Genomic DNA, 25,687 nt, shown 5'->3' with positions numbered 1-25,687 from the left:
GAGACCGTTGTTTCGCGTACCATCTTTGACATCTAGATAGAAAAAAACAAAAAAACAAAAAACGTGTCCCCGTGACTTCCTGTCCACCAAAATCGCGTCTTCACCATCGGTGCGTTTCATTTTTTTCAACCCTCGTCTCTTGTGACCGAACCGAGCCACGCCGTGGCAAAATACCACTAATATCGCTACTACTACTACTATTCAATGCTGTAACGTCGTAAATCTTGCTCTTGTGGCTTCTGCATGAATTCAAGAAATTAGTAGGACCGATGTTTCACTGCCCTTGATAGAACAAAAAATTTAAAAAAATGGATCTTTTAATGGACTGTTACGAGTTGTATAGTGAGTGCTACTGTCCCTAACCCACTGTATTATGTGCTTGTTATAACTATTGCTCTATGACAAGCTTATAGCATCAATATATGGGAATATTTGGTAGATTTATATTGTGTTATATTGTGATAGCATGTACATAAAAGATACCTCCTCTGCAATAAATATTTATATGAAAACTAACCGCGTTCACTGTTTGTTTGTTTTTTGCTCCGACTGAAAGACGTCGCCTCCTGGAAACGAAGACGCCGCAAGTGGTTTGTTGTTTTTTGTTGCCCCGCTTCAACCACGATCCCGCGGGAAGGCGATGCGAGACGCTCCCGTGATGCATTTTGTGCCGTCTCGGGTTTATTTCCCTTTTTTCTGCTCGTGCAGCCGCGCAGCCGGGAGCGAACCCGCCGGCCTCCGCCGGCCTCCGCCGGCCTCGTGCGTCACCGCCACTTTGGAACAGTCTTGGCGACCGTCCTGAAACGCTTCCCCGGCGACGTTGCGGTGTTTTGGGCCGAGATCGATGGACGCTCCGCAGGAAGCCGGAGGTAGAAGACGGTATCAAATGCTGACTCCGGACCCCTGCGGGGAAAAAAAAAAAACAACCAAAAAACTCCAAGCGCCGTTAAATCTCCGATTCCAAAATAATCATCGGCCAAGGTGAAATTATGTCTTTCCTGAGCCAGAGGGAAGATTGTTACCTGCGCTATTAATACCACTTCGGCCCCCATAAGTCCCGCACGGCGAGCGTTCGCGCGATAAAACGTCACCGACGCGTCTCTGAACGCGGAGGCGGAGATGCAGCCGAACAGCAGCGCAGAAAAGGGTAAAGCCAACGTATTAGCATCGATCCCTGTTTACGGAGCACTTTCCGAGCCTTTCTAATAAATAGAAGATCGATACCGCTGCAGCGAACTAAAATAGAGAAACGTTAGAGCGGAAAACAGTTTACCCGCGATGGGTAACGTGGAGTGTTGCGACGGATGCGCTCCGTGTGGGAGTCCAAGGTCCGCTGATTCAGCGTCATCCAAAAATGAAGGCAAGAGTTCAGCAAAGCGGCTGGTGACCATGTGGTGCGTTCATGAGCGACGGAGAAAAATGGGGAAAGGCGGGAGGTTTCCGAGGGGCTGGAGAAAGTAGGTTTGACGGTAAAATAATAATAATAATGATAATAAGTCGTACATCAAACGTGTAGAAATGTAGTGCACGAATAATATAATGATATTAATAATGATGACGAGGCAGTTTGGCACTTTTTCTTCGCCGTGAATTTACTCTGGAAACGCCGCCCGCATTAACGGTCGCTCAGCCGCTTCGACGCCGAAGTCTAGTGATTTTCTTTTTTTCTGAATGCGGCTGCAGCGGTCGTAGAGTTTCGGCAAACAACCGATCGGTTGAAGCTGCCTCCGATCGTTTTTTTTTCAGTAAACCTGACGTGTGAGCCCAGTAGGGGGCAATTCCCTGTGGAGTTTCCACAGACGCACGGTAACACGAGGCTCGCATCAAAAAAATTAAATTAAATTAAAAAAACGAATGAAAAAAATACTATTTAGCATTTCGCTACTTTTTTTCCTCTAAAGTTTGTCAATGCTAAAGTGGCTGCTGGATGAAACAGGCGAGTATTTGCTAACATGTCTCAACTGCCCCCAAGTGGCCCCCAAAAAAACCCCCCAAAAAATCAACTGATGCTACTTTAAAATCAAATTTGGCCCTCAAAAAATATACTAAAGAAAAGACTCATTGACTGAACTCCTGCAAATCGAATCCTTTCTAATTGGACGACTGTGTTTCGTCGCTACTTATTGATCTGATGTGAAGTTTCACTAAACTGGAGAAGCTTTTAAATCCTATTAAAAACCACCGGTGAATTTCTCCTTTCGTTTCACCTCCGTCGTAGGCAGACTTTACCGCATCTCTGGTTTGTTATCGCCGTGAAGTCAATCTGAAACCCTTCCCTCAAGTTTTCATTCGTACCAAATAAAGAAAAAAAACAAAGCTTTTCACGTCCAGTCACTTCGTTTCAACTGAACCTCCATTATGTTCAGATGTTGCTGCTTTTTGCCGCGGCCGCAAAACACGCCGACGACCCAGTGGGACGACCCAGTGGGACGTCCCGCGGCGCTCGTGAGAATCACACCCGGACGGCGCCGTGTCTCTTTTGGCTGTCTTCACGGGACAGCGGGACGCGCGGTCCGGCTCGGCAGGACTTTTTTTTTTTTTTTTTTTTAATACCTCAGACGGTGATCGGCGAAAGAATCACAGCCTTTTTTTTTTTTTTTTTTTTATGGCAGGAGCCGGGTGGGTAGAGGTGGACGGCGGCCGCGAGGAGGAGGAGGAGGAGGAGGAGGAGGGACGGGGGAAGATGAGAGGAAGCTGATCGCCGGCATGCTCCGCCGCTGACTCATCTGTCTTTCTGATGCGGGAGGGGAGGGGTGGTGGTGGTGGTGGTGGAGGGGGAGGGGGGGAGAGAGGGGTGAGGATGTCTCATGTGTCGTGGTGGACCCGTGACTCACAGAGATGTGTGGGGGTGAACAGAGTGGGAGACGCGAGCCGACGCACGCGTTCACGACGACATCATTAACTTCCATTCGGGTTCCTTCCATCGTCCCTGAAAACCACCGAAGGAACCTTTAATACCCAGAAGTCCTGTCGTTTTCTTTTATGCCGAAAAGCTTTCGATTTATCTTTCACCGCACCCAACGTCTCACGTCAATTTCGGGACGTTTTAATCGTTTTGAAGGGAAAAAAAGGATTGTTTGATAAGTTAATAAGAAAAATAGCAAAAGTCTGGTACCTTGATTTGCAGACTGATATCCGTCTGATATGTTGACTCTTTCCAGACTACAGTTAAGAATCTGTCGACAAAACTCAAACACAAACTTCCCTTCGACACCAGTTTACGCGTGGTGTTACTCGGCTTTTGGCTTTCACAGTTGAAGACATGAAATTGAAACAGCTTTCATTATTTCTGCAAATTTACCGCACAAACCGTTACTCTTTAAAAAGTTCAAACGGTGTCGAACGCTGACGTTAACATACGAACTTCTTAAAGTTCAGGTGACGTCAGACTGAGTCATTTCGTTTAAAACACCGAAGCAGAGGCAGCAGATCAGAAAACGGTAACAGGGATCGTTTTGAGCGTTCGGTTTGAGGAAACGTTCACACGCTGCTGACAAAAAGGACGCGTTTTTCAGATTTAAAAACTTGTTGGTGGTTCTGGTTCAATTTGCAGGTTTTTACATCTGGTTCCAGTTTGCCCGGAAAACGAAAGACACAACAATTTCTCCGGTTTAACAATTTAATGCCTGTTTTTTTTCTTACGTAAAATTCCATTTACTTCTTTTCAAGCTTTGAACTGGAGACGGGGACGTTGATGTCGTCGTGGTGATGCGGTTGATGCTTATTGACTGACGGCAGCCGAACCGGTAAACGCACCTTTTATGTTTTGTCTGTGTGTGCGTGTGTGCGTGTGTGTGTGTGTGTGTGTGTGTGTGTGTGTGTGTGTGTGTGTGTGTGTGTGTGTGTGTGTGTGTGTGTGGGGGGAGGGAGGAGGGAGGGGGGCTCTGGTCTGGACGCCCGCGCCGAGCGTTTACCGGCCTCGACGGTGGCTGCATCGCTCGGAGGAGGAGGAGGAGGAGGAAGAGGCCCTCGTGATGTGGAGCGCGCATTGCATGACTCACAGAGAGCTCCTCCGCCGACCGCTACCACCTCCACAACTGGAGGAACAAATCCAGGCTGCAACACACTCACCGACGCAGCGTTCAGGTGCACACTCAGCCGTTTCAATTACAGACGCGGGAGATGATGAATAGGCGGTCCGATGAGTAATTTAATGCCCCCGTCGAAAAGATGAAAAATAATGTCCCGCTTGGACCGGAACGCAGCTCGTTAGAAAAAAAAACAAAAAAACCTTGAAGCTCACGTCGTTGTTTAAACAGGCGGGCGGAAACAAAACAAACAACAACAAAAAAGCGAGCTGGCATTCACAACTTTGACTCTTTTCTGAAAAGCCTTCAGAGGTTTCTTTTCTTTTCTTTTTTCTGTTTCTTTTTTCTTTGACAGGAACAGTTTTCTCCCGGTTTCAGCATTTGGGCATCACGACGGCACCGTCGCAGCTTCTCGCCTTCATCCCAAAAACACCTGAAAGCAGCAGCTGGAGAGGAAAGAGGAGAGGCGAGAGGTCGTCCGAGAGGTCGTCCGAGAGGTCGTCCGAGCGACTCGGGTCGCGTAGGAAAAAATGTTGTTTCCCCGATTGTCTCCTCGTTATCTGCCCGTTTTAGTTTCTTTCCTTCTTCCTGAAGCCAAACCGACCACGCTAACAGCACGGAGAGAGGAGGAGGAGGAGAAGAAGAAGAAGAAGAAGAAGAAGAAGAAGAAGAAGAAGAAGAGGGGGATGGATGTGACAGACTGTGGGTTGGACACTTTGCGTAATGATTCTTTATTGAGAAGTGGTGGGATAAAAAGCAGGCTTTATTTAGCCTGGAGACATAACAGGCAACAAGTGGGCAGTCAGAGGAGCCAAAGAAGGCCAGAAAAACGAGCCGGGATCACAATCGAACGAGAAAACGAGGATGGAATCAGGATTTCTACGAGGAAGTCTTGTGCTTAATTAGGGGAATGGGTCCGGTTTCACAAAAGTCAGTCAGCTACCCCGATTATCTGTGATTGTTGCGATCTAAAATATTTGCTTTTGCTGCAATTTTCCTCAAAAATTGGGATAAAATGTGCTGATTTTTAAGTGAGGTTTTTTTGCGCCCAAATTGCCAGTCAAGACATGTTTTTTTTTTTTTTTTTTTTTTAAACAGCTACCTGATTAAGAGTAATACGTAATCACTTCGCTTTTTTTTTTAGGAATAATCTTTTCTTTTATTTTAATTTATTGAACTTAAGACAACTCAAAGTAAAAAAACAAAAACAATAATAAAAGTGTAGCTTCACAAAACCGACTGTGACTGTAATATAGAATACAAAGTCGACATCTACTGTAAAAACAAAAGCTTTAAACGCTTTATAAATAATATTAATTCAACGCAAAACGCGCGTAAAACCAAAGTGCACTCTAAAAACTATTTTAACATATTCCATCACTTATGGGGTTTTTTTTTCCCCGCTTGCGCGTGTTTTTCTGTGTCGCCGGCAGCGGTTTGTTTTTGATTGCGAGAGGAGTTCATTTAAACTTGGAAGTTTTTATTTTTTAGGAAATTGTCCATCTCGCTTTTAAGTCCAAGAAATGGGATTAACCTTAAAACTTCTAACTCTGACGGCACGTCGGGAAGCTTCGAGAACGTCTTTTACATTTGTTCGGACAGACGGACGAAGAAAACAGTCGCCGCTCCCGTTAAACACAAAATAACCAGAACCACTGATAACCACACATTTCACACATGTGAACTCCGCCTTTTATTATTCCAAATGAGATGAGCCTCCTTGGCAGCTATTCTTAGGATATGATTGATTGCACAAAATTATCATAAACCCAAAGGGCTAATAGGCAATTTATCTCCCCGGCTGACAGGATGAGGCCGGCTGCTCCGTGATATCCAAAGACCAACTTTAGATAACGGCCGCGGCCCAAAATTGACATGCAGTATTTTTTCAGAGATGAACTCCTGTAATCAATGTTGTTATTAGTGTTACCGAAACCCAGGATGTCATCAATCACCGGACTCATTAGATATTTATGAGCCCGAGCTGCGTCCGCACAAAGTGAAACGATAGCGCCACCCTCCCCTGAGCTTCAGACGTTTGTGTTTCCTTGCGTGAGCGTTGGACGCCTGCGTGCGGAGGAAATACAATAAAACAACCGGCCGCCTTGTAAATAATCGTCGCTCGAGAGTGACCCCTGTGGCCACAAATGGCACTGACCAAACAAATTTCCACTTACATACCAAGATTTAACGTCAGCCGCCGAAAGGTCATCCATAAATTTGGTCCATTTAAAAAAACATACAGATATTTCCTTTTGAATCGCTCAAATCACGCCGACGATGAACACAGGATGACAGTAATTACAACCGTACGCGCTCAAGTGGAGACATCACAAGAGGAATAAAGGCAAGTTCACTCATCTAATAATCCAATTTGTTTCGATTTTTATTTTTATTTTTATTTTTTTTACACAAGGTGGCAAAAAGAAAAAGAACAAAAAAAGAAAATCACTGTCTTTCTCCAGGGACGACTGCAGAGCGCAAAACACACCAGCCGAGCGCGAAGCCCAAGGCCGGGACGCCGGTGAGTCACAGTCGTACCGACGTGTGTGAAGGAAGCGAAGGTTCATTCAGCGGGAGTAAAAAAAAAAAAAAAAAAAGAGGCTTTCGTTCGTTTGACGTCATCGCGCTTAATCACTCAATTACAGCAATTTCCAGAAAGGTAAGTGTGCGTTATCTTCCTCCGTGCTCTGCCTCCGGGTAGCGTGCGAGGCGGCCGACTGACCGCGGCGAGCCGGCCTCTCTCGGGGCACCGACGTGGGACCGTTCACGCGCCGCCGGTCGCTCGCTCGCTCTCAGACGGTTTGTGACGGAGACGCCTGCATCACGCCGCGACGGGCGTTTCACGATACTCCAGAGAAGTGACGAGACGAGGAAAAACAAGATGAGTAGAAAATGAAAGTTGAAAGAGGCGTCAGAGGGAAATAAAACGCGTGGGACACGTTCTGATTTATTTATTATTTATTATTTATTCCATCTGTTGTGCAGGTCCAAGGACGGGGGCGATTGAGTGTTTGAGTCTGAGAGAAAGCAGAAGTGTTTTTTTTGTATGAAACGCGTAAGTACGTTACTTCCGAAGCATGACGTTTCGGCCTTTGTTGCTGTTTCGGCGCCAGAAGTGACCATATTTGGTCAAAATGCAAATCTGATTCCATCTCCGAAGACATTACGCCCCGCCCACCTGTAGCAGAAACCTGACTGTGCCACGGGCCTGTCAATCAAACAGACACGCCCCACGGGATAAGAAAAAAAAAAAAAAAATAGATGGTCCGACAGGAAACTGTGACGGTACGACCCGTCCGCTCCGGAGAAACCCGGAGGAAGTTCGGCTCCACGAGTGTTTGCAGTCACTCTGAGAGGGAGTGCGAGTGAGTCAGCCCGATAGTACAACTTATCACGAGTGGGCTTTGGTGATACAGCAGGAGCTAAATGGACGGCTCACACTGAAAAGACTGCCCGCCTTACGAAAGCAGATTTATTCATTTGTTTTCTGGGAGATTAATTTGGCTCCGCTGACATGATGTGCTGCTCATGCTTGTGGAAAGTAAAAGTTCAAATGACCTCAAGAAATGAGAGAAAGAATTAAGGGGACGATGCATGTCAGTGTGTGCATCAAATGTATAGTGTTGCAGTGGTTTTGTTTTCATTGATGAATTAATCATTCAATGAAGAAAATAGCTCAGAGTCACAGAGCCTGAGGGGAACAACTCCATATTTTTTTAATTTTGCATATTATTTTGTACAATATTCAATTTACAACTAAATAAAAAAAAAATAAAAAAAAAATCTATAAAAGCAACAAATCTGAGAATATTTGACATTTCACTCCATAAAGGACTTTAAAAATCTCAACATAAACACTTTCATCCTCTGATGGTAGAAACACCGAGAGGAACTGTTGTAAACATCGACCCCAAAAGGACCTCATCACTTCCTGCAGCCGTCGCTTTAGGTTTCAAATTGCTGACAGACTTTTTGCTCCCATTCATAATAAACCTGGTAATAGTGTATATTATTTTTTTTGTTGAGATGTTTCCGGTGTGTCGATTGAAAATAAACTACAGCGTGTGTGTGTGTTCACGGTAATGAAGAGCTCAACCAGAGTAATGATGTGGCTCATTTAATGTAGCTTTATAACACAGATGAATAAGATATATATATATATTTAATAAAGTCAATTGGTTGATGGTTCTCTTTTCTTCACGTGCGTTGACACTCACAAATACAGACCAGACATGTCCTTTAAATCCACTTTAAACTGCAGCGACTGCCTTTGGCCACGAGGTGGCGGTGTTGCTCCGTGATTAGCAGCAGCGGGTTTAAACTCATAATACGAACCGTATTATCACCGTTCAGAGCAACAGGTTCTTTTTAAAATCTGTTTCTTCCAGGGGGAAGCTTCACAGCAGGAGGATGCCAGACTGAAAGACGTCACACGTCAACACAGAGAGTTTCTCCAGACTTCCTCCTGCGCAAATAAACGCTGACAGTAGAACCGTGTCGTTTTATTTTTGCCTGCAGGAGAGTAAAAACCTAAAGACCTCTTTGCAAGTTGGTAGAGGAGAGAAAACGACAGACGGAAAAGTTTGTCATATCTGTATGCGTTTAGGTCATTGAGATCCAAATACTTACACTTGAATTGCTTTAAATTGTGTTATTCTGCAGCATTTCATATGGGGGGGGGGGGTATGCCGTGAAACACGTGACCTGGGCCTCGGCAAGAAGCAACCCGAAAGCCTCCCAACCGCTGCAAGGGTTTGACCACCCCAGCAGGTAAACAAGGCGTCGTTTATTTAGCCCCGCATTGTTCTCTGCAAACAAAAAGCCTCAGTGTGCTCAGGAAGGTCTCCTGATCACGCTGAGCTGACAGAATTCAAAAGCGAGCGTGCCGTGCAAACTATCTGCTGTTGTAAACAACTCTGAAAGCTAAAATTGAAGTTAAACGAAACCTTAATATGAAAGCCTATAAATACCCCCCCCCCCCCCAAAAAAAAAAAAGTTAAGGTAGGAGCGGGACGAAAAGAGATCAGATGGAAGTAAATGTCGTTGCTGTAATGTGACGACATAAAAACAAAGAAAAAAGAAAGATAAAAGTTCCCTCTCGTGACCCGAGACAACCTTTTGACCCGACGTGTTTCTTTGTCGGTCGATGAGACTCTTGCTGCCTCCTGCAGTGTTTTAGAGAGTGCAACTCCCATTTTCCACACGTTACATTCGTCTTCTAGCGGCTAAAAAAAAAAAAAAACCAATCCTCTGCCTGTGAGTGTTACCAGCAGGAGCTGGTCAGACTCCAAACAAGATGTGTTCGAGGTCATAACGTGAGTTTGGGTCCCGGGCCAGCGTGACATTAGAGCGCCCGGAGCCTCTGAATGCCGCCTTTGTTTTCCTCCCCAGATCCGTGTTAAAGGCTTCGGTGGGACACCCCACCCCCTCCTCCACCACCACCACCACCACCACCACCTCTTGTGAAATGAAGAACATGAAACCCCCCCCCCCCCACCCCCTAAACCGAGGCCCAGCCAGGCAAACAGCACTCTCCGACTTCACCGTTAAAGGATTTAGATATGGAGATATTTTGGGCTGTTTCAGCAGACAGATTCTGAACCAAACATTATGAATGACTTCGGAAAACAAACACAAGGCGAGCCCCCAGTGTCACGGACAAAGCGTGAAATAGGCACGCTTTGTCCTGTCTTAGGCGTGACAGTTTCACATTCAGCGTCTTTAAAACTCAGCAACGCCGCATACCTGAAATGTAAAAATCGATACTCGTACTTGCATGTTTTTTTCACCTTCAGGCGAAGGAAGCTGTGTCCCCTTGTTTCCGGTCTTTATGCTAAGCTAACACGCTACAGCTTCATATTTGACATGCACATGGGGGTGATTTAAGAATAAGTGTATTTGTAGAGTGTTTGACTGAAACCTGAAGCTGCACTTTGAACGGCGAGCGAGCGGTTAAAGTTTGATGAACTGGTATTGTGTGTTATTGCAAATGATTGATTAAGGCGAGCTTACAAAGTGTTTTATTACAACAGCCCGGACAGCGAACTCTAAATATTTCTACCGATGTGCCAACTGATAAAAAACCCAAAAAAACCTGCTGCTGTAGTGAGTGTAACCCATGCATGTTGGTGGAATACTTTCTCATTATGGTGTTGGACATTATATTGTATGAATAAGCAGCCAAACTGATATTTTTCAAATTTTATTATTCAAATAGTTTCCCTGATTGATCCTCCAGGTAATCTGCAGGTAATTATATACTGAAGAGAAGTGACTCATTCGTTAATTGCACGGTTTTGTAAGTGTGACGATATCAGGCTCTTATTTTGAACCGGTTTTTTTTTTTTTTTTTTGCAGGTGAAAGCTCTTATTGTGAAGGGCAGCGGAGGCCCTCTCCTCCGTGGGTGAGTAATTATGATGTAGGGGCAGTGAATGCACCGCTGGTTGAATTGTAAAATGGCACGGTTGGTAATTATACTGCTAAAGACTTTATTCTTCAGCGGATGCAACTTTTTGGTTCATTGTAGTTTCATGTGAACGTTGGACAAAAAAAAAAAAAATGGAGAAACTATTTCAATCAGAAGATTTTTGTGGATTAATGTTTAAAAAAACCAATATGAAAACTGTGAAGTCAGTTTAAAAAGTATTCAATTTACTTTCTCTTTTTCCACTCATTCATTACAGACACTTTAAACATTAGTTCGTTTTTTTGTGACACATCACTGAGTAATTACTCAAAAATAGTCCCTGAATGCATCACCGTTATACACCGTTAATGTTTCCACAAATCAGTTTTGTTTTTTAAACTTTTTTCTCAAATCTTTGTTTTTATCTGAGATATCGGATCATTTCAACATTTATTGAGGGTAAGGCCACTGTCTGGTGGAGCTGTTAACATCCCATGGACATCCGAAACCATCCGGTTGGAAACCACTGAGTTTAATCTTTAACAGTGTGTCGTAGTGTCAAATCGTCATCTTAAAAGTACCTAAAACGCTCAGATAAATGTAGTAGTGGAGGAGAAAGTACAATATTTCTCCCTGAAATGTGGTGAAGTGGAAGAAATAATATACAAATACCTCAAAATTGTACTTCAGTCCAGTACTTGAGTTACTTTCAAACTCCTGGATTAGTTATGAAGGGAGTACTTATGAAGCATCTATTATGTTCTTTATATTATACTATTATCATTTTTGTGTACCATAGTGACTTGTACATTTGAAAAATATTTACATAAGCTCAGAAAAAAAATGCATTTTTGAGTAAAGGGAGATTATTTGATTTCATATGAAGAGTTTCTAACAAGGTAACTGATTTTCTCTCTATAAATAAAACATATAAAACACTGACTGATATTCAAAGCAGATCATTTCATATTTCTTCGACCATGCCTGGCTGGAGGTGGATCTTTTTAAGTGTGTTAAACCAGACTGAAACAGACGGTAACAGGCCCGTAAATGGTTAACCGGACGGTGCAGCGGTCCGTGGTGACGTCACATTCCCGTTTCTCCTTCTCTCCGGGCCGCAGTTTGTTTGCGGAGACGACAAGAAAAAAAAAAAAAAAAAAAATCGTCCCTTAAAATCGGAACAACTTTCCACCGACGGATCAGCTGCTGCCGCCGGATTAACACCGCAGAAATGGGCAACTGTCAAGTAAGTGTCATTCTCGGCTTTTCTAATTTTTTTTATCTCTTCTTTTAAAACGCGGTGGTTATAAATACAATAAAAAAAATAAAAAAAATAAATCTCTTATCAGCAGTCCGGGCTTCACTCGAAGTGTTCAGCTTCATAGTTTCGCGTTAAAATCCACACAATCATCAGGGTGGGGGGGAGAGAGAAACAGGAAGGATTATGCCAATGTTGGATTTGACCGTCAACCAGATAGGACCGGTATTGTTTTTAGTCTACATTTTGACGCATGAGTCGCGAGGCTTTGCGCACACTTTTACTGCGTCGTGTTTAAATCTCCTATTATTGACACCGCGCTGCGTAAAATAAAGAGTTACGACTTCAGATTCACGCCGAGCGGTGTTTCTTTAAGTGTCAGTCCGATGTAAACGTTGCAAATGATATCGTGTGACAAGACGCCGTGTCCGGTTTTACGCAGAAGGAACGGCCACTCCTCTGCGGAATTCACCAGAGCTCCGTTAGATGGAGCTGGATGATGAGCGGAACTCTTTTCTATGACACGAGTGTGCGTGTGTGTGTGTGTGTGTGTGTGTGTGTGTGTGTGTGTGTGTGTGTGTGTGTGTGTGTGTGACGGTTTGTCCAATGCAGCTGGTTTTCTGTCATTGTGGTACCTTTCTCCTTTGTGTGTTTATAAGTGGCCTTATACATAATTGACGCTGGAAAAAAATAAAATAAATAAAAAAAAGTTTATTTTTAATAATTCCCCCCCCCCCCAAAAAAAAAAAAGTACTTTAAAGTTCAAATAACGTCCATTCATATTCAGAAAATGACCCTAAATTAGCAGGCCAAACTCAAATTGAATGATTACATCATAAAACGGGCAGATTTATGCAGCTTTTAGAGAAGTACGCCACACGTTCTCCTGATTGTGAGAAAGGAAAGTGACGTTTTAACTCTTCTTTTCCGCTGGTGATGATATAATTCTGTCGGTGGGACTCTTTGAGACGGGTTCGTCGCCGGACCGCTGTTATAGTCCTGGGACTGCACTTTGGCATTCATGAGGCCCCCACCAAGTTTGTTTAAAGACTTGTGGCTCTGAATTCCTCAACCAAAGCATTGTATATCCTCCCCTCCCCCCCATCTGCCAGCTGCTCCTGAGTGCTTTCATGAATGGCGACTAAAACAACGATTAGTTAGATATAATCACAGTGTGTGACTCTTATATTTCTTTCTCAGCCTACAATTTTTCCCTACGAGGATTTTGATGCCATAGCTGATATCAAGGCCATCCGGAAAGCCTGCAAAGGGTTCGGTAGGTTGGAAATAAAACAATTCCGATGACGTTCCCGTGCTTGAAAGTGCCTGTTATTTGTTTTGCATCTGTTTTTGTTGTGTCCTCTTCTCAGGAACTGACGAGCAGGCCATCATTGACGTCCTGGCGAACCGCAGCGCATGTCAGCGTCAGGAAATTAAACAGGCCTATTTCGAGAAGTATGACGACGTGAGTGCCAATTCAAGTTTATTCTAACGTGAAACATATTCGGAAAAAGAAAAACCAAAAAAAAAGCATTTCTCCTGTGCTTCTGCTCCTTCCTAACGATCCCGTCCCTCTCTGTCTCTTTGTGACAGGAGTTGGCGGACAAGTTGAAGAGCGAGTTGTCGGGAAGCTTTGAGAAGGCCATCCTCGCCATGCTGGACCCGCCCGTCATCTACGCCGTGAAGGAGCTCAGGAAGGCCATGAAGGGAGCGGGCACCGACGAGGACGTCCTGGTGGAGATCCTCTGCACCGCCACCAACGCTGTGAGCGGCGGATTTTTTTTTTTTTCTATATCGAGCCAATTAAATTCAAAAGATCTGCTAAAAAAAAAAAATATGGAGAAATGCAGTAAAAATTCAGATTATTGCTGTTTGAAATGTCAACATCTGTTATCGCTCTCAACAGGACGTTGCCTTGTTCAAGGAATGCTACTTTCAAGGTGAGACACTAAATGAAGCGCTCGATAGAAGTATTGTTTTTATTGTTATTGTGGTGCAAAAATCCTTCGTTTCAGCTGTTGAACTTCTCACCCACGACTACGTGTCACTATCGTGAACTCTGGAGGAAGTTACACAGGGTGACTCATGTTAACCAGCATGCCCCAATTATATTTCTGTTTCTTTTGCCATGTGACGTACAGTCATACTTTGAAAGCACTGACGCATACTGAAAGAAAAGGTTATTGACTTGAGAGCAAAGCTTTTCAATTTGCAGCCAAAAAGTCTAGTTTCACAAGCAAAATTCTTAATTCTGTGTCCAAAACCAACACAATTGTAAGAGCATATTCTTTTGCAACGCAATCATTTTATTCTCAGTTTATATATTTTGTACTTGCAAACTGGATCTTTGACTGCAGTGCAAAAAAAAAATCTCCTATTAAAACTGTTTTTTTTTTTTTTTTGCTTGCATAATAAAGACACCAAAATACCTTCATAGTCACGGGCTGAAATCCAACATGGAAGAAGCGAATATAAAGACTCGGGGTTTCATTAAACTCAAGACGCACTGCGGTCGCAGGACGGTGATTAAAGAAAAAAAAACAAAAACAGGTCCGACTCAGAAATCTGGGACAATTACTGACCGAAGGCTGGTTAAGAGAGGGTGGACAAGTTCTTACAAAATACAAATACAAATAAAAAAAAACAGTACACCAAACTTGATATGATATCACAGGACTACGTAGCGGTGTCGCTATAAATACTGACACAAAGAAATGGACAGTATTCTTTGGTGTCGCTCTTGCAGTGCACGAACGCGATCTGGAAGCGGATATCGAGGGAGATACGAGCGGCGACGTCAGAAACCTCCTCACCGCTCTTCTGCAGGTAAGTGGCTCCGAGTTTCTCCTCCGCTCGGGTAACTGAATTCCTCCCGCTGAAATCGAGCTCACTCTCCCCGTGCCCTACTAAACACACACACACACACACACACACACACACACACACACACACACACACACACACACACACACACACACACACACACACACACGGTTTAAGGGAGGCCAGATATAGTTGCCTGACTCGCTACGGAGCAAAAGTCACCTCGGCCCTCTTCCTTCCAGGGCGGCAGAGACGAGAGCTACGACGTGGACGAGGATTTGGCCGAACAAGACGCCACTTCCCTTTTCGAGGTACCGTTTTCTATTCGATAAATGCACCTTCACGACGGTTTGAACGGCACGCGTTTATTTGGTCCCGAGGAACGTTAACGTTCGCCGATCCCGTGCAGGCCGGCGAGGGTTGTTTCGGGACGGACGAGTCCACCTTCAGCTACATCCTGGCCTCCAGAAACTACCTGCAGCTCCAGGCCACCTTCAAGACATACGAGCAGGTCGGGGATTTGGCGTCCGCAGCTGCGGGCGATATCGCGCATCAGCATCTCATTTTCTGCATTAGCCGCCGCTACCCATCTTCCGTCACCCTCCCAAGAAAACACCGGCCCAAATAAAGTGTTTCTCTCCGCAGCTCTCCGGAACCGAAATCCTGGACGCCATCGAGAACGAGACCGGCGGGACGCTGAAAAAATGCTACGTCGCTCTCGGTCAGTGCGAAACGGAAAGTTTTTTTTGAATATGGAAATACAGGAAGCTGATTAACGAAACCAGATCCTAGTCGCATTCAAATTGAAAAACAACCCACGTAAATGATAAGGGTGGAGTATGACATATACAAAAAAAAAAATGGTCACATGAAGTGAAGTGCAGTTTATACAGTTCCTCCCTCCCGACAGTGAGAGCAGCGAAGAACCCGCAGCTCTACTTCGCCAGACGTCTGAACGACGCCATGAAAGGAGCGGGAACCGACGAGGACACGCTGGTCCGCATCATCGTGTGTCGCTCCGAGGTAAACGGCACTAAAAGATGAACGTGTTCATAAGAAAGGAGTCGTCGAAACGCAATATTACGGCGCAAACTAATGCACGCACGCGCTGTTCCAGATGACTGCGGGATGAAATCGGGGCGCTTCAGCGAATGAAAATGAACCGAATGACATGATTTTCTTTTTTCTTTGTGTTTAAAGACGTCATGTAAATCCACCAAACTGCGCCGAGCTCGACCTCGACGGCTGGAAAGTGTACTGACGTCGTTGTGGTTTCCCCCCCCACCGACCCCCCCCCCCTTTTTTTTTTTCTCAACAGTACGATTTGGAGACCATCAAAGACATGTACCTGGAGAAGTACGACGTGTCTCTGAAGGACGCCCTGAGGGACGAGTGCAGCGGCGACTTTAAACGCCTCCTCCTGGCTATCTGCCACTGAAGGCCGCCGAGCGCTGCCGGACGAAGGTTTTCTTGTCTAACAAACTAACGACTCGGTCTCTCCGTTAGCGGCGTTATGTAAAGAGGGTCTGGAAATGACGGCACAATTTACTCTGTTCGTGTGCGCGGTCCAAAAACTGAGTTCATATGAACGCGAGCGGCTCTCAAATTCTTTACAACTATTTTTTTCCACAGACGTCGACCTCGATTCTCTAACCTCGGACTCATCGGTGTTTGAATCTCTTTGTCTGTCATTTACTGCCCGTTTCTTGGTCGATTTTTTTAAGCTCTAACTCTTAACGACTTCATCAGCATTTATACGATATACTGGTAAGTAATGTTCAGCCACAAAAACAAACAAACAAAAAAAGCACTAAGATTTCTGCAGGAGTCACACGAATGCAATTACTGCGAGCGCGGTGTGTTCAGGCGGTTTCAAGCTCGATAAGGATAAATTACATTACAAACCTTCAGTTCGTCCTTCTGCAGCATTTAACGACGTAATGAGACAATAATGTTGCGTTATTATCTTTGCATAAGTGTTTTGTAGAGCGAATAATTCAAGCTTTTTTTTTTTCCACCCTCCGTGCCCCCGAACGCAGTGACTGCTGTACGTCGCTGCTCTTACCACTAATGAAATCAACTCCGTATGGCTTGAAGTTTCAAACGAAGAAATGTGAACGACCGCGTTGAAGGAATCGTTACAGCGGGTGTCGCGAAGGATGTATGCGAGGTCACGTGAATGGATTTTTCTAATTTGTTTTACCCAGCCGATCGTCAGAAGAGGTTATATATTTTATCAGTTGTTTATTGAAAGAAACTCTATATTGATTTACAATATGTTGCTTTTTCTGTTGTTGTTGTTTTTTTTTAAAAATCCCATACAACTAGAAAAAACTTGACAAATCCAAAAAACACCTCAGCTTGTTACTTTTTTTTTTTTTTGATATATATTCAATGACTAAAACTGAAAAAGTATTTAAAATTTAGCATTATTTAGTGCATCGTTTTAGCAAGGTCGGAGGTTATGTGAAGGGATAACAATGTTCGTGTGAGCATTTAACATCAGATCAGACGTCTCGTGTCAATTGTACGTTTATAATACACGGCAGCTGAGATTTGTTATGAATTACCACTATTGTGAACAACAAGCCGAGTTCGATGCTCAAGTGAAGTACAGTACGTGAGACAGTCACGGCGTCCACCTCGACATCAGTTGTGTGCCTCTCTATAGCCAAAGAAATGTTAGTCTAAACGCAAATAAAGTTTCCCGTAAAATCGTAAATGTCTGGTTTTTATTTCATCATTCATGTGTTGACGGAGTGTAAAAACTACTGTAAAAGTAGAGTGTAGAGAAGTTTAGGTCGTGCTTTCTTTAACTTTCCGCGAAAGGACACGCCCCCTTTCAAATCTGTCCCCGCCCACTTGCTACCTTCATGTACAGTCGCATATACTCACATTTTAACATTGAAGGACAATTCATTTTGGGAGCCAAAGTAGAAATTAAATTCAGCATGACTCTTGTGTCTTTCTGTCTTCATTTAGTCTCAGACTGCATGCAAAAAAAAAAACACCCTAATCACGTGTCGATATTCCTTTTTAATTGTACCGCTTTTGAGAATAACGACTCTCTGCGCAGCTCCTGAAGGCAGCGCCGTGTCACAGCGGCGTCATCGCGCCGTGGCTCCGCCCCCACACCTCCACGGTCATGCATGTTGTGTATTCTCGCAATTTTTGCACTCCTCTCTGTTTATACTTTTGAAAACACGGGTTGTTTTACGCGAAGGGAGGTTTGAGCTCACCGCCGGATATACGCGGGGACGTCACCGACTCCTCTCCTCTCCGCTGGACTCTCTCGTGGGTACGTCTTTCTGTTTCACTAGCTTTCTCGCTTCCCCCCACCCCACCTCCTCCCCCTTTTTTTTTTTTTTTTTTTTTTTTTTTGGCTGGTAATTACAGTCATTAGCATCCATCTTGGTATGAGCTAATTAAAACCACAGCAAAGGAGAAATGTTACAGCCCTGCATATATCGTCGGTGTGCTTTACACCTGTTTATACTTACCGGCTGTGCTTTTAAAGCACTCCCAACCCAACACTAAATGCCCCTGTAACAAACGGAGGTATTTGCAAAAGGCCTGCAGACTTTAATGTTTAATGTCACGCGTTATCACTGAAAACTGGGAAAACAAATATACCCCTTTTTGCCTGCTTATTTTCTTGAGAGTAAAATGCCCGCGCGTTAATTGCGTATTGTTTTGGTGTTGGAGGCAGATTAATCTCTGCACCACTCGCGCCTTCACTTGTGTTTTTGGTGCTGCAGCGTGCACATGCTGGAGAGAGGAGTCAGTCATCATCATCTCCATGGAAACACGAAGTAGAAACGGCGATGTCCCGCTTCCTGAAATGAACACGAGCAGGCAAACTGCTATCCGTCTCGTTTTGGTGATTTGCAGCCACGTTTCAAGCCCTCAAACGCACCATATTAGTCAGTGCACCGGTTTTACGAAGGTGTGCAAAACACGTGATTACGCGCGATGACTTGATGCATAAATTAATGCAGGTAAAGCATAAACTGTTCCCAAGCATTAAGAAGTGATCGCTGTGAGTTGATGGGGGATTTCGTGTGTCTTATTTTATACATCGAGCTTGGTTGAATCACTTAAAACACTTAAAATTATCTTTTAATACAAATAAAGAAAACGTATTCCAACTAGAAATGACAGACGCTATTCAATTGCATCATGGGAAATGTAGTGCTCCGGTGTGTATCGAGCTTCAGGGATAAAAAAATTAAAAAAAAAAAGTCTGGATATCTTGATGTGTGTTTTGCTTTTAGTTTTAGCCCCAAAAATCAACAGAAACACCTCTGACAACATTAATGACGAGTTATTCTTCTTCACACTCCTCTTCTGTCTACAACAACCAAACACAAGCCGACTTCAAAATGGGATTGAAGCAAAGATGGTGCAGCAACAAAATGTTTGTTATGACTATCGGGTTCATATTTCTAATAAAGAAATAATAAAATAAAAAAATAAGAAACTGCACACAGACACTTTTCCATCTTTTTTTTTTCCACTTTACAATATTTTTTTTTCCCAGCAAACTTTTCGCTGATTCGGGAAGTGTTGCTGCTGCACTGCAAATGGGCGGCAAACCAATCCTGACTGACAGCTGCAGTACATGACCGACACAATATGACAAAATGGAAAAACATGAACTGGAATAAACCGCATCAAGCAACATAACATAACATAAATTAGACTCTAAGCAAAAAAAAAAAAAAAAAAAAATCCCCCAAAATCCCTGCTCATTCCTAATTAATGATGATCTCATGCATAATTCATCGTGTTCTAATGAATGTATTAATGAATGAAATATGATGAACTCGCGCGGCTCCGGATTAATAAATGATCAGGTCTCTTTTGGTTCGGTGGGTTGAGCACAAAGGTAAAAACCAAAACAGATGCAGCTGCAGAAATATTTGCCAATCATTAATCAACCATCATTAACTCGAAGGGCCCGATGATGTCACACCCAGTTCATGAAGTTTGTATTTAACAGATATCGCCGCTGGTTTAAATTGCGACGCTCGAACGCGACCTCGCCTGCGACGAGGGTGAAAATCTTTGAATCAATTAAATGCCTAATTCTTCTATTTAAATATGCACGAATTGCCGTTAATTCGCACGTATTCCCTTCACGTACTCGTGAAGTATCACATGCGTTAATTAGTGCAGGAATTCATCCAGGAGTTCAGTTCAGTCACGCGCTTCGACTGGAATCATCTAATGCACTGCAATCGTAGTTCGTATTTTAAATTCAAAGTTGATCTTTCACAGCCGACGCTATATTCTCGTTCCAGCGGTGCGACAGATCTCGTCATTTGCAAGATGCGTGTGTCCGGTTGCCGTGGGAATGGCTTCGGTCCAGGTTTACTTTGCATTCAGCTGCAAATGGTGTAACTGAACAGGTCACCGGCACCGGGTTGGTGCTTTTGTCTGAAACCGCGTCGCTGTTTATGGGGACAAAAGGCTGGTTGACAGGCAGGTTTACCTTCTCTCTTAATTATGAGATTCATGTCTCAGTTTTTTGGTTTTTTTTTTTTCCTTTTGTGAATGCATCACATTTACATATTATTCTGGGGATAACAGAGTGTTACCAAACGCCGCGCGACAGGAGGTCATCGGTTGGATCGTGGTTGTTTTATTTCTGCATCCTACCAGTGGGGCATTCTGCTTTGTTTTTACATTATTAAATAAAAGGCGTTCCTCAACTATCAACTGTAATAAAAAAGAAAAGATTTAACCGATTTATCGGCTGTAATCTGTCATTACGGATTCTCTTAAAAAAAAAAAAATAAATAAAAAAAAAACCTCAGTGTTTCGATAACTGTCATGGTATTTATTTTCACCTTTATTTTATTCTTCTTCCATGAAATCTAAACACTTCCTCCTCTGGATACTTTAATACTACTAAAAATGCTGGCTACTAAAATTCAGAAGTTCAGTATTTTTTTCCCCCTAATTACTATAAAATTAAACCACATTCGCAATAACATACAACAATATTTCTGGAGAGGTTAAAAAGACAGAAATGTTAACATTGAGAAAAGGCTTGAATATCCTTCTTTAGGTCGCAGTAAATTATAAAACTATCATTTTCTAAATAGATCGTAGTCCAGTTTATAAAAGGTGTGTCATTTTCTGATACTTGACTATTTGCATTAAGTATCAGTGAATTCATTTTTTCTGACTCCTGAATTTTGGCAATTACCTTTCTTACGGGAAATCTCTCATGTCCTTCGACGTGTATGAATTTCTGACCCTCTTTTTGTTTTTTTTGCGGCCAGGTTTTGAGGAGATGTCGTCCGTGTGGCAGCAGGAGCCGTCGGGTTACTCCCCCTGCGTGGAGATCGACTCCAGCTCCGTGCGCACCAAAGACCGGCTCGGCTCTCCGGCGTGGCTGAAGCAGGAACAGGACGACCTCCGCATCATCAAGTGGGAGAACTTCCAGACGGGAGCCTCGGCAGACGCCGTTCAGGACAACACGCCCAGCAGCGCCATGTCCGGTAGGAGACGTTCAGATGCTGTCTGCAATTTTGGACATCACCTTAAAACCTTTGTTGCGTGTGTTTTCTGTAACTTCAAAATTTGAGAAATGCCTCGGGCACGTGAAAGAGCTTCTGGTTTTCAGTCCTCAAAGCCGCTGTTAAAGATAATTGTGAATTGTGAACCACCAGTTGCAGTCTGGAGCTTCAAGTCTACATTTAACATTACTGAGGACGACTGGAAAGAACTATTGACTATTTCTATTCGTTGGTTTGGTAGTTTGACTTTTTACTCAAGACAACATCTGCAAACATGAAGAAAAGTTCCAGCTTTGTTTTATTAGCGAGACATGCGGCTACTTCCCGTTTCCTGCCACTAAGTAATAACATTACTTCCCCTTTGCACGCCTCATAGTCACAATTTTAATGAGTTACGTATGTTTTAATGCTCTGTATGTTTCATCAACCCAACTTCCATTGACGCTGCCACGACACCGAACCTTTTTCGCAAACTGGCGCGTATTGAATCGTCTCTTTTTCCAGCCGCCTCACACGCTGACAGTCTTCCTCCGAGGGTGCTGCTGACCATCACCAAGCTGCAGTGCATGCTGGAGAGCAAACAGGAGCGCATCGCGGCGCTGGAGAGGCAGGTGGAGGACCTGATGCAGGACCGCAAGTTCCTGAGGAGCCAGATCGAAAACCTCACGAGCAACCGCTCCATGCCGGCGTTCGCATGTCCCAGTCCGGTGACCGAAGGTCAGCGACTGAACGTGAAGTAGTAGATCATGTTTAGACGAACTTAATCGCTCCTATTTATGTCTTCTTTTTTTTTGTCATTGGACCACACACACACACACACACACACACACACACACACACACACACACACACACACACACACACACACGCACAGCTCATAAACCCAGCAAGGTGCAGCATTCAGAAAACAAATCTCGAAAGAGAGAAAGAGCTTCTTCGAGCTCGTCCAGCGGCAGCCACAGCGGCTCCGAAGCGTCCGACTCGTCGGAGGTGTCGGCGGCCTCGAGCGAACACAGGCGGAAGAAACACCACAAGGACAAGAAGAGATCGAAGAAAGGGAAGGACTACAGCAGGAAGAGAGGTGAGAGTCCCGTCTGCATCTCATGAGGTTTGACGCTGCGCTCATAATAGTAAAAACACGTGTCCGATACAAAGCCCCCACGAGGACTTTATCAGGACGATATCTTCACCTCACCTTAGCAGAAGTACAGCAGATTGTCAGTTGTTCAATTTCCCAACTCAGTGCAGAGGTTAAGAAGTTTACTGATGCTTGCAGCAGGCAAGAACAAACTTGAAGCACTGAAGAAGTGAAAGAAAAATGTTAAGAGACGACAATAACAGCAAAAACGGCTCCCGACAGCCGGCCGTTGTCGGTCGTTGGGCAATACGGGAGTCTTGTCGTCTTCTCAGCCGTCAAACATCACAGGAGAAGTCTTCCTGAAGGTTCAAGACTTGGAACACATTAACAGCCAGTTGCAGGACATTTTTTTGGTCTTTTAGGTCCTTATCAAAATTGAAGGGAGTTTATACAAGCGGCGATCAAAAAAAGCTCCGTGACGGAGCGCAGCACGCTGATGTGAACGGAGCAGTGGGAAGCTGGAACCTTCACGAGAAAGTATTCCAAGTTTCATCTCTTGATCAAAAGCACCACCTGAGATACTCAGGTTTTTATAACCACTGCGATCGTTTTCAATTTGATCTGTGAGCAGAAACTTAAACAGAGAGCCTTAAAAAAAAAAATGCCTCCGAAAGTCTCCAGCGAGCGAAACCGGGCAATGGTTGTTTTATTGAGTGACACTCGGGGCAGAGAGTCACCGTCCGAGACCGAAGGAGGGGGCGTCGGCTCAGGAGCAACCAGCTGGGTTTTCTTCCACCGTCTTCTTTGACTGACTTCAGACCGTCGACGGCGAGTTCTGCTGTGACGTTCTGGGGATGGGGGCGGGGGGGGGGGGGGGGGACGACCTTCGACCCGAGGTGTCCCAACATGACAACACGCCGGTTTCTCACCCGCAACGACGCCGTCGTCACTCCGACTCGGCAGTTTTGACTCCCTGCGACTTTGACAGGAAACCTGATGTGGGCTCTCTCGCTTAAGTTTGAGTTTAAGGCACACGTTTCAGTGGCCACCGAAGTTTTTGATCAAGTGACGCGACTTTGGAAGAGTTATTTACGAAGGTTTTTAGCCTCACGCCGGTTTGCGTACGTCACGGCGCAACAGGAGCAGTCTCTGAACTTTTAGATCTCCTTTCGTATTCGTCCACAGCGTGATTTTTGAAGACAGCATCTTAAGTGTCTTTTGAAGACAGAAACGTGACTTCAGAAAAGTAAAGTGTGAAGCAAGCCGAGGCCTCAGGGTTTAGAGAGTTCGATGACGGAGACATTTTTTAATTGTTACACACGTAAATGGGACTAATTTGTCAAAGAGAATTATAGTGTTGATTTTCACTTAACACCCCTAAGAAAGTGAGACAGCCGCTAAAAGCGAGACGATGAAATGTAACAACAATCGTAGCTCGACCTGTCGTCTCTCTCCACCAGCGACCGGCGTCCAGTACGTCATCCACCGCTACAAACAAGTCCTGTCCGCCTTCATCAAGAAGAAGAGCATGAGCGAAGCCTTCCGCCACCTCGGAATCGACCGGAACACCATCGCCAACACGGCGTCGATCGCCGAGCTCCACCTGGCGGGCAAAGACATGGTCCCCCTGGTGGGCATGTTTCGCCAAGGAGAAGAGACTCTCGTCAGCTACGCCCAAAGGTGCACGCTGGTCATCGACAGCGACGTCGACCTGGCCCGGAAAATAGACCAGATGAAAGCCAACAGCGAGCTCCTGCCCATCTCAGGGAAAAGGCAGAGGGTTTTGCATTCTCACCTGCCGCCACTGGGGGGCGGTGCAGAGAGCATTTTAATAGGTTGACTTTGATTTAACTGCATTGAGAACATAACGCCTTCACAAAGTTATGTTTCATTTGCTTTTTTTTTTTTTTTTTCCCCTGTCTGAGCTGCTGGATTTACATGTTTCATGTAGCACATTTTAACAAAAAGAATATGCTTTTTGTCTAATGGGACCAGAAATGTTAGAAAATCTACATTCTAGTCATTTTATTTTACACATTTAGGATGTATATTTTGTTCTTGATAGCCATACTTGTTGCGGCTGCTTTTAGTGTTGGAAACCCTCTTTTTTTAATTATTATTATTATTATTATATTAATTATTTATTTATGTATGTAGTCATAGAAACGCCCACAAGATGGCAGTGTTCACACGTAATGTTTACAAATCACTTCCCTTGTCATTTACTTCAAAATGGTGGATGGTCAATTTTCCATTTCGCAGCACTTAAGTTTTGTTGGAGACTTTTATCATGTTGGGATTGACATGCTTACAAGTGAACTGTCTAAAAAACAAAAACAGCATTTAAAGAAGCCGACAAAATGAAAATGAAAAAGACGGCTTGTTTCACGCGGAGAGTCCGTTTTGTTTTGTATCCCGAGGAAGAATCGTGTACCAAGAAAAACTGACAGGACACTGCTATACGTGAACGTTTGATAGAGTTATTAAAAGCGGTACTTTTTCAGAGCCAATGCCCCTTTTGACGAGCACTTGACACCCCACCCCCCCCCCCACACACACACCCCTAGGTAAAAAAAAAAAAAAAGCATGCCGAGGGGCCTTTTGTGAAGTAAAACATGACCTCTTCTGTCATCTTAAAATGCGATATTGGTATGAAATGTGCCGCGGTGTAACTTTAAATGTTCAGAGAGATCTTATATATTTTTTTGTGTGAAGTCTTGTCTCTTCTGCAGCAGCAGTTGTGCAGACGGCTCGGTGACGAACATCCTCGGCTGACGGTGAGTGTCGGTGCGAAGCGTTCGCTTTCCACACCGAGGTGACAAATGACTCGTGCACAGAGCCCATTACGGGGGGGGGGAGGGGGGCGCACCCGGGCTGTTTATCGCCGCACGGGACTCTGTCACTGTCACTCCTCCCGTTCTGCTTATCTTTCACTCTCACATCCCAATCTGTGCACCCCCCCACCCCCACCCACCCACCCACCAACCCTCCACCGCCCTCTTTCCTGTTATGAACTCATTCAGTCATTTCTCATTACGCATCACTCCTTCCATCTCTCTTCATCCCTTTCTTTTTTCTTTTTTTTTTTCCCCGTTCTGTCTCATCTTTTCACCCCCAAAATAATAATAATAATAATAATAATAAAAAAAATAAGCTGGTCAAGAGATCGGACGGTGCCGAAACATTTTTTTGGACGAGCGACCTCGAAGTTCCCCTCGAAGTTCCCCTCGGCGTTGTCTTGAACAGCCAGAGGGGACAGGTGCTCGCCGGTCCGCACGGCAGCGTGAGGTAAAACAAGCGAACGAGAAAGGGTGGGTGTGCGTCTCTCTGCCGGCGCTCGTCTCCTCCCGCCTCCTCAGGCATGCAAATGTCACTTCTGCTCTGCTTGTCACCAGGATGATATTTAAAAAAAAAAAAAAATGTTTTTTTAAAAAAATGCAGGTTTCCTTCGCAAATCCCGAACCAGAATAAGGTTGTTATTATTCAAGGTGTCTGGCCGTTTCTTTTCGTGTAGCACGTCGCCCCGCCGTCGGTCAGCACCTTCTCCAAAGCTGCAGCTGCTT

At 44.4% G+C, this 25,687-nt stretch overlaps 2 protein-coding genes across 2 annotated transcripts; both read left to right on the top strand.

Moving 5' to 3' along the window:
• Positions 1–11,538: 11,538 nt before the first annotated feature.
• On the top strand, positions 11,539–16,675 carry anxa13 (annexin A13). The gene is made up of 11 exons (XM_069696419.1): positions 11,539–11,684; positions 12,897–12,972; positions 13,067–13,161; positions 13,290–13,460; positions 13,603–13,636; positions 14,443–14,522; positions 14,762–14,830; positions 14,929–15,030; positions 15,165–15,240; positions 15,430–15,542; positions 15,838–16,675. Exons 1-11 carry the CDS (start codon positions 11,670–11,672, stop codon positions 15,955–15,957), a joined length of 951 nt encoding a protein of 316 aa, XP_069552520.1. The 5' UTR covers positions 11,539–11,669; the 3' UTR covers positions 15,958–16,675.
• Positions 16,676–17,611: 936 nt separating this feature from the next.
• On the top strand, positions 17,612–24,629 carry LOC138619779 (coiled-coil domain-containing protein 106). The gene is made up of 5 exons (XM_069696534.1): positions 17,612–17,817; positions 20,810–21,028; positions 21,551–21,763; positions 21,921–22,127; positions 23,585–24,629. Exons 2-5 carry the CDS (start codon positions 20,821–20,823, stop codon positions 23,962–23,964), a joined length of 1,008 nt encoding a protein of 335 aa, XP_069552635.1. The 5' UTR covers positions 17,612–17,817; positions 20,810–20,820; the 3' UTR covers positions 23,965–24,629.
• Positions 24,630–25,687: the final 1,058 nt, after the last annotated feature.

Source organism: Brachyistius frenatus, unplaced genomic scaffold (genome assembly GCF_029030835.1).
Source record: "Brachyistius frenatus isolate BFR_SWC_R1_liver_20210118 unplaced genomic scaffold, ASM2903083v1 Contig_21, whole genome shotgun sequence".
Lineage (NCBI taxonomy): Eukaryota > Metazoa > Chordata > Actinopteri > Embiotocidae > Brachyistius > Brachyistius frenatus.
This window is presented reverse-complemented; position numbering and strand designations above follow the sequence as displayed.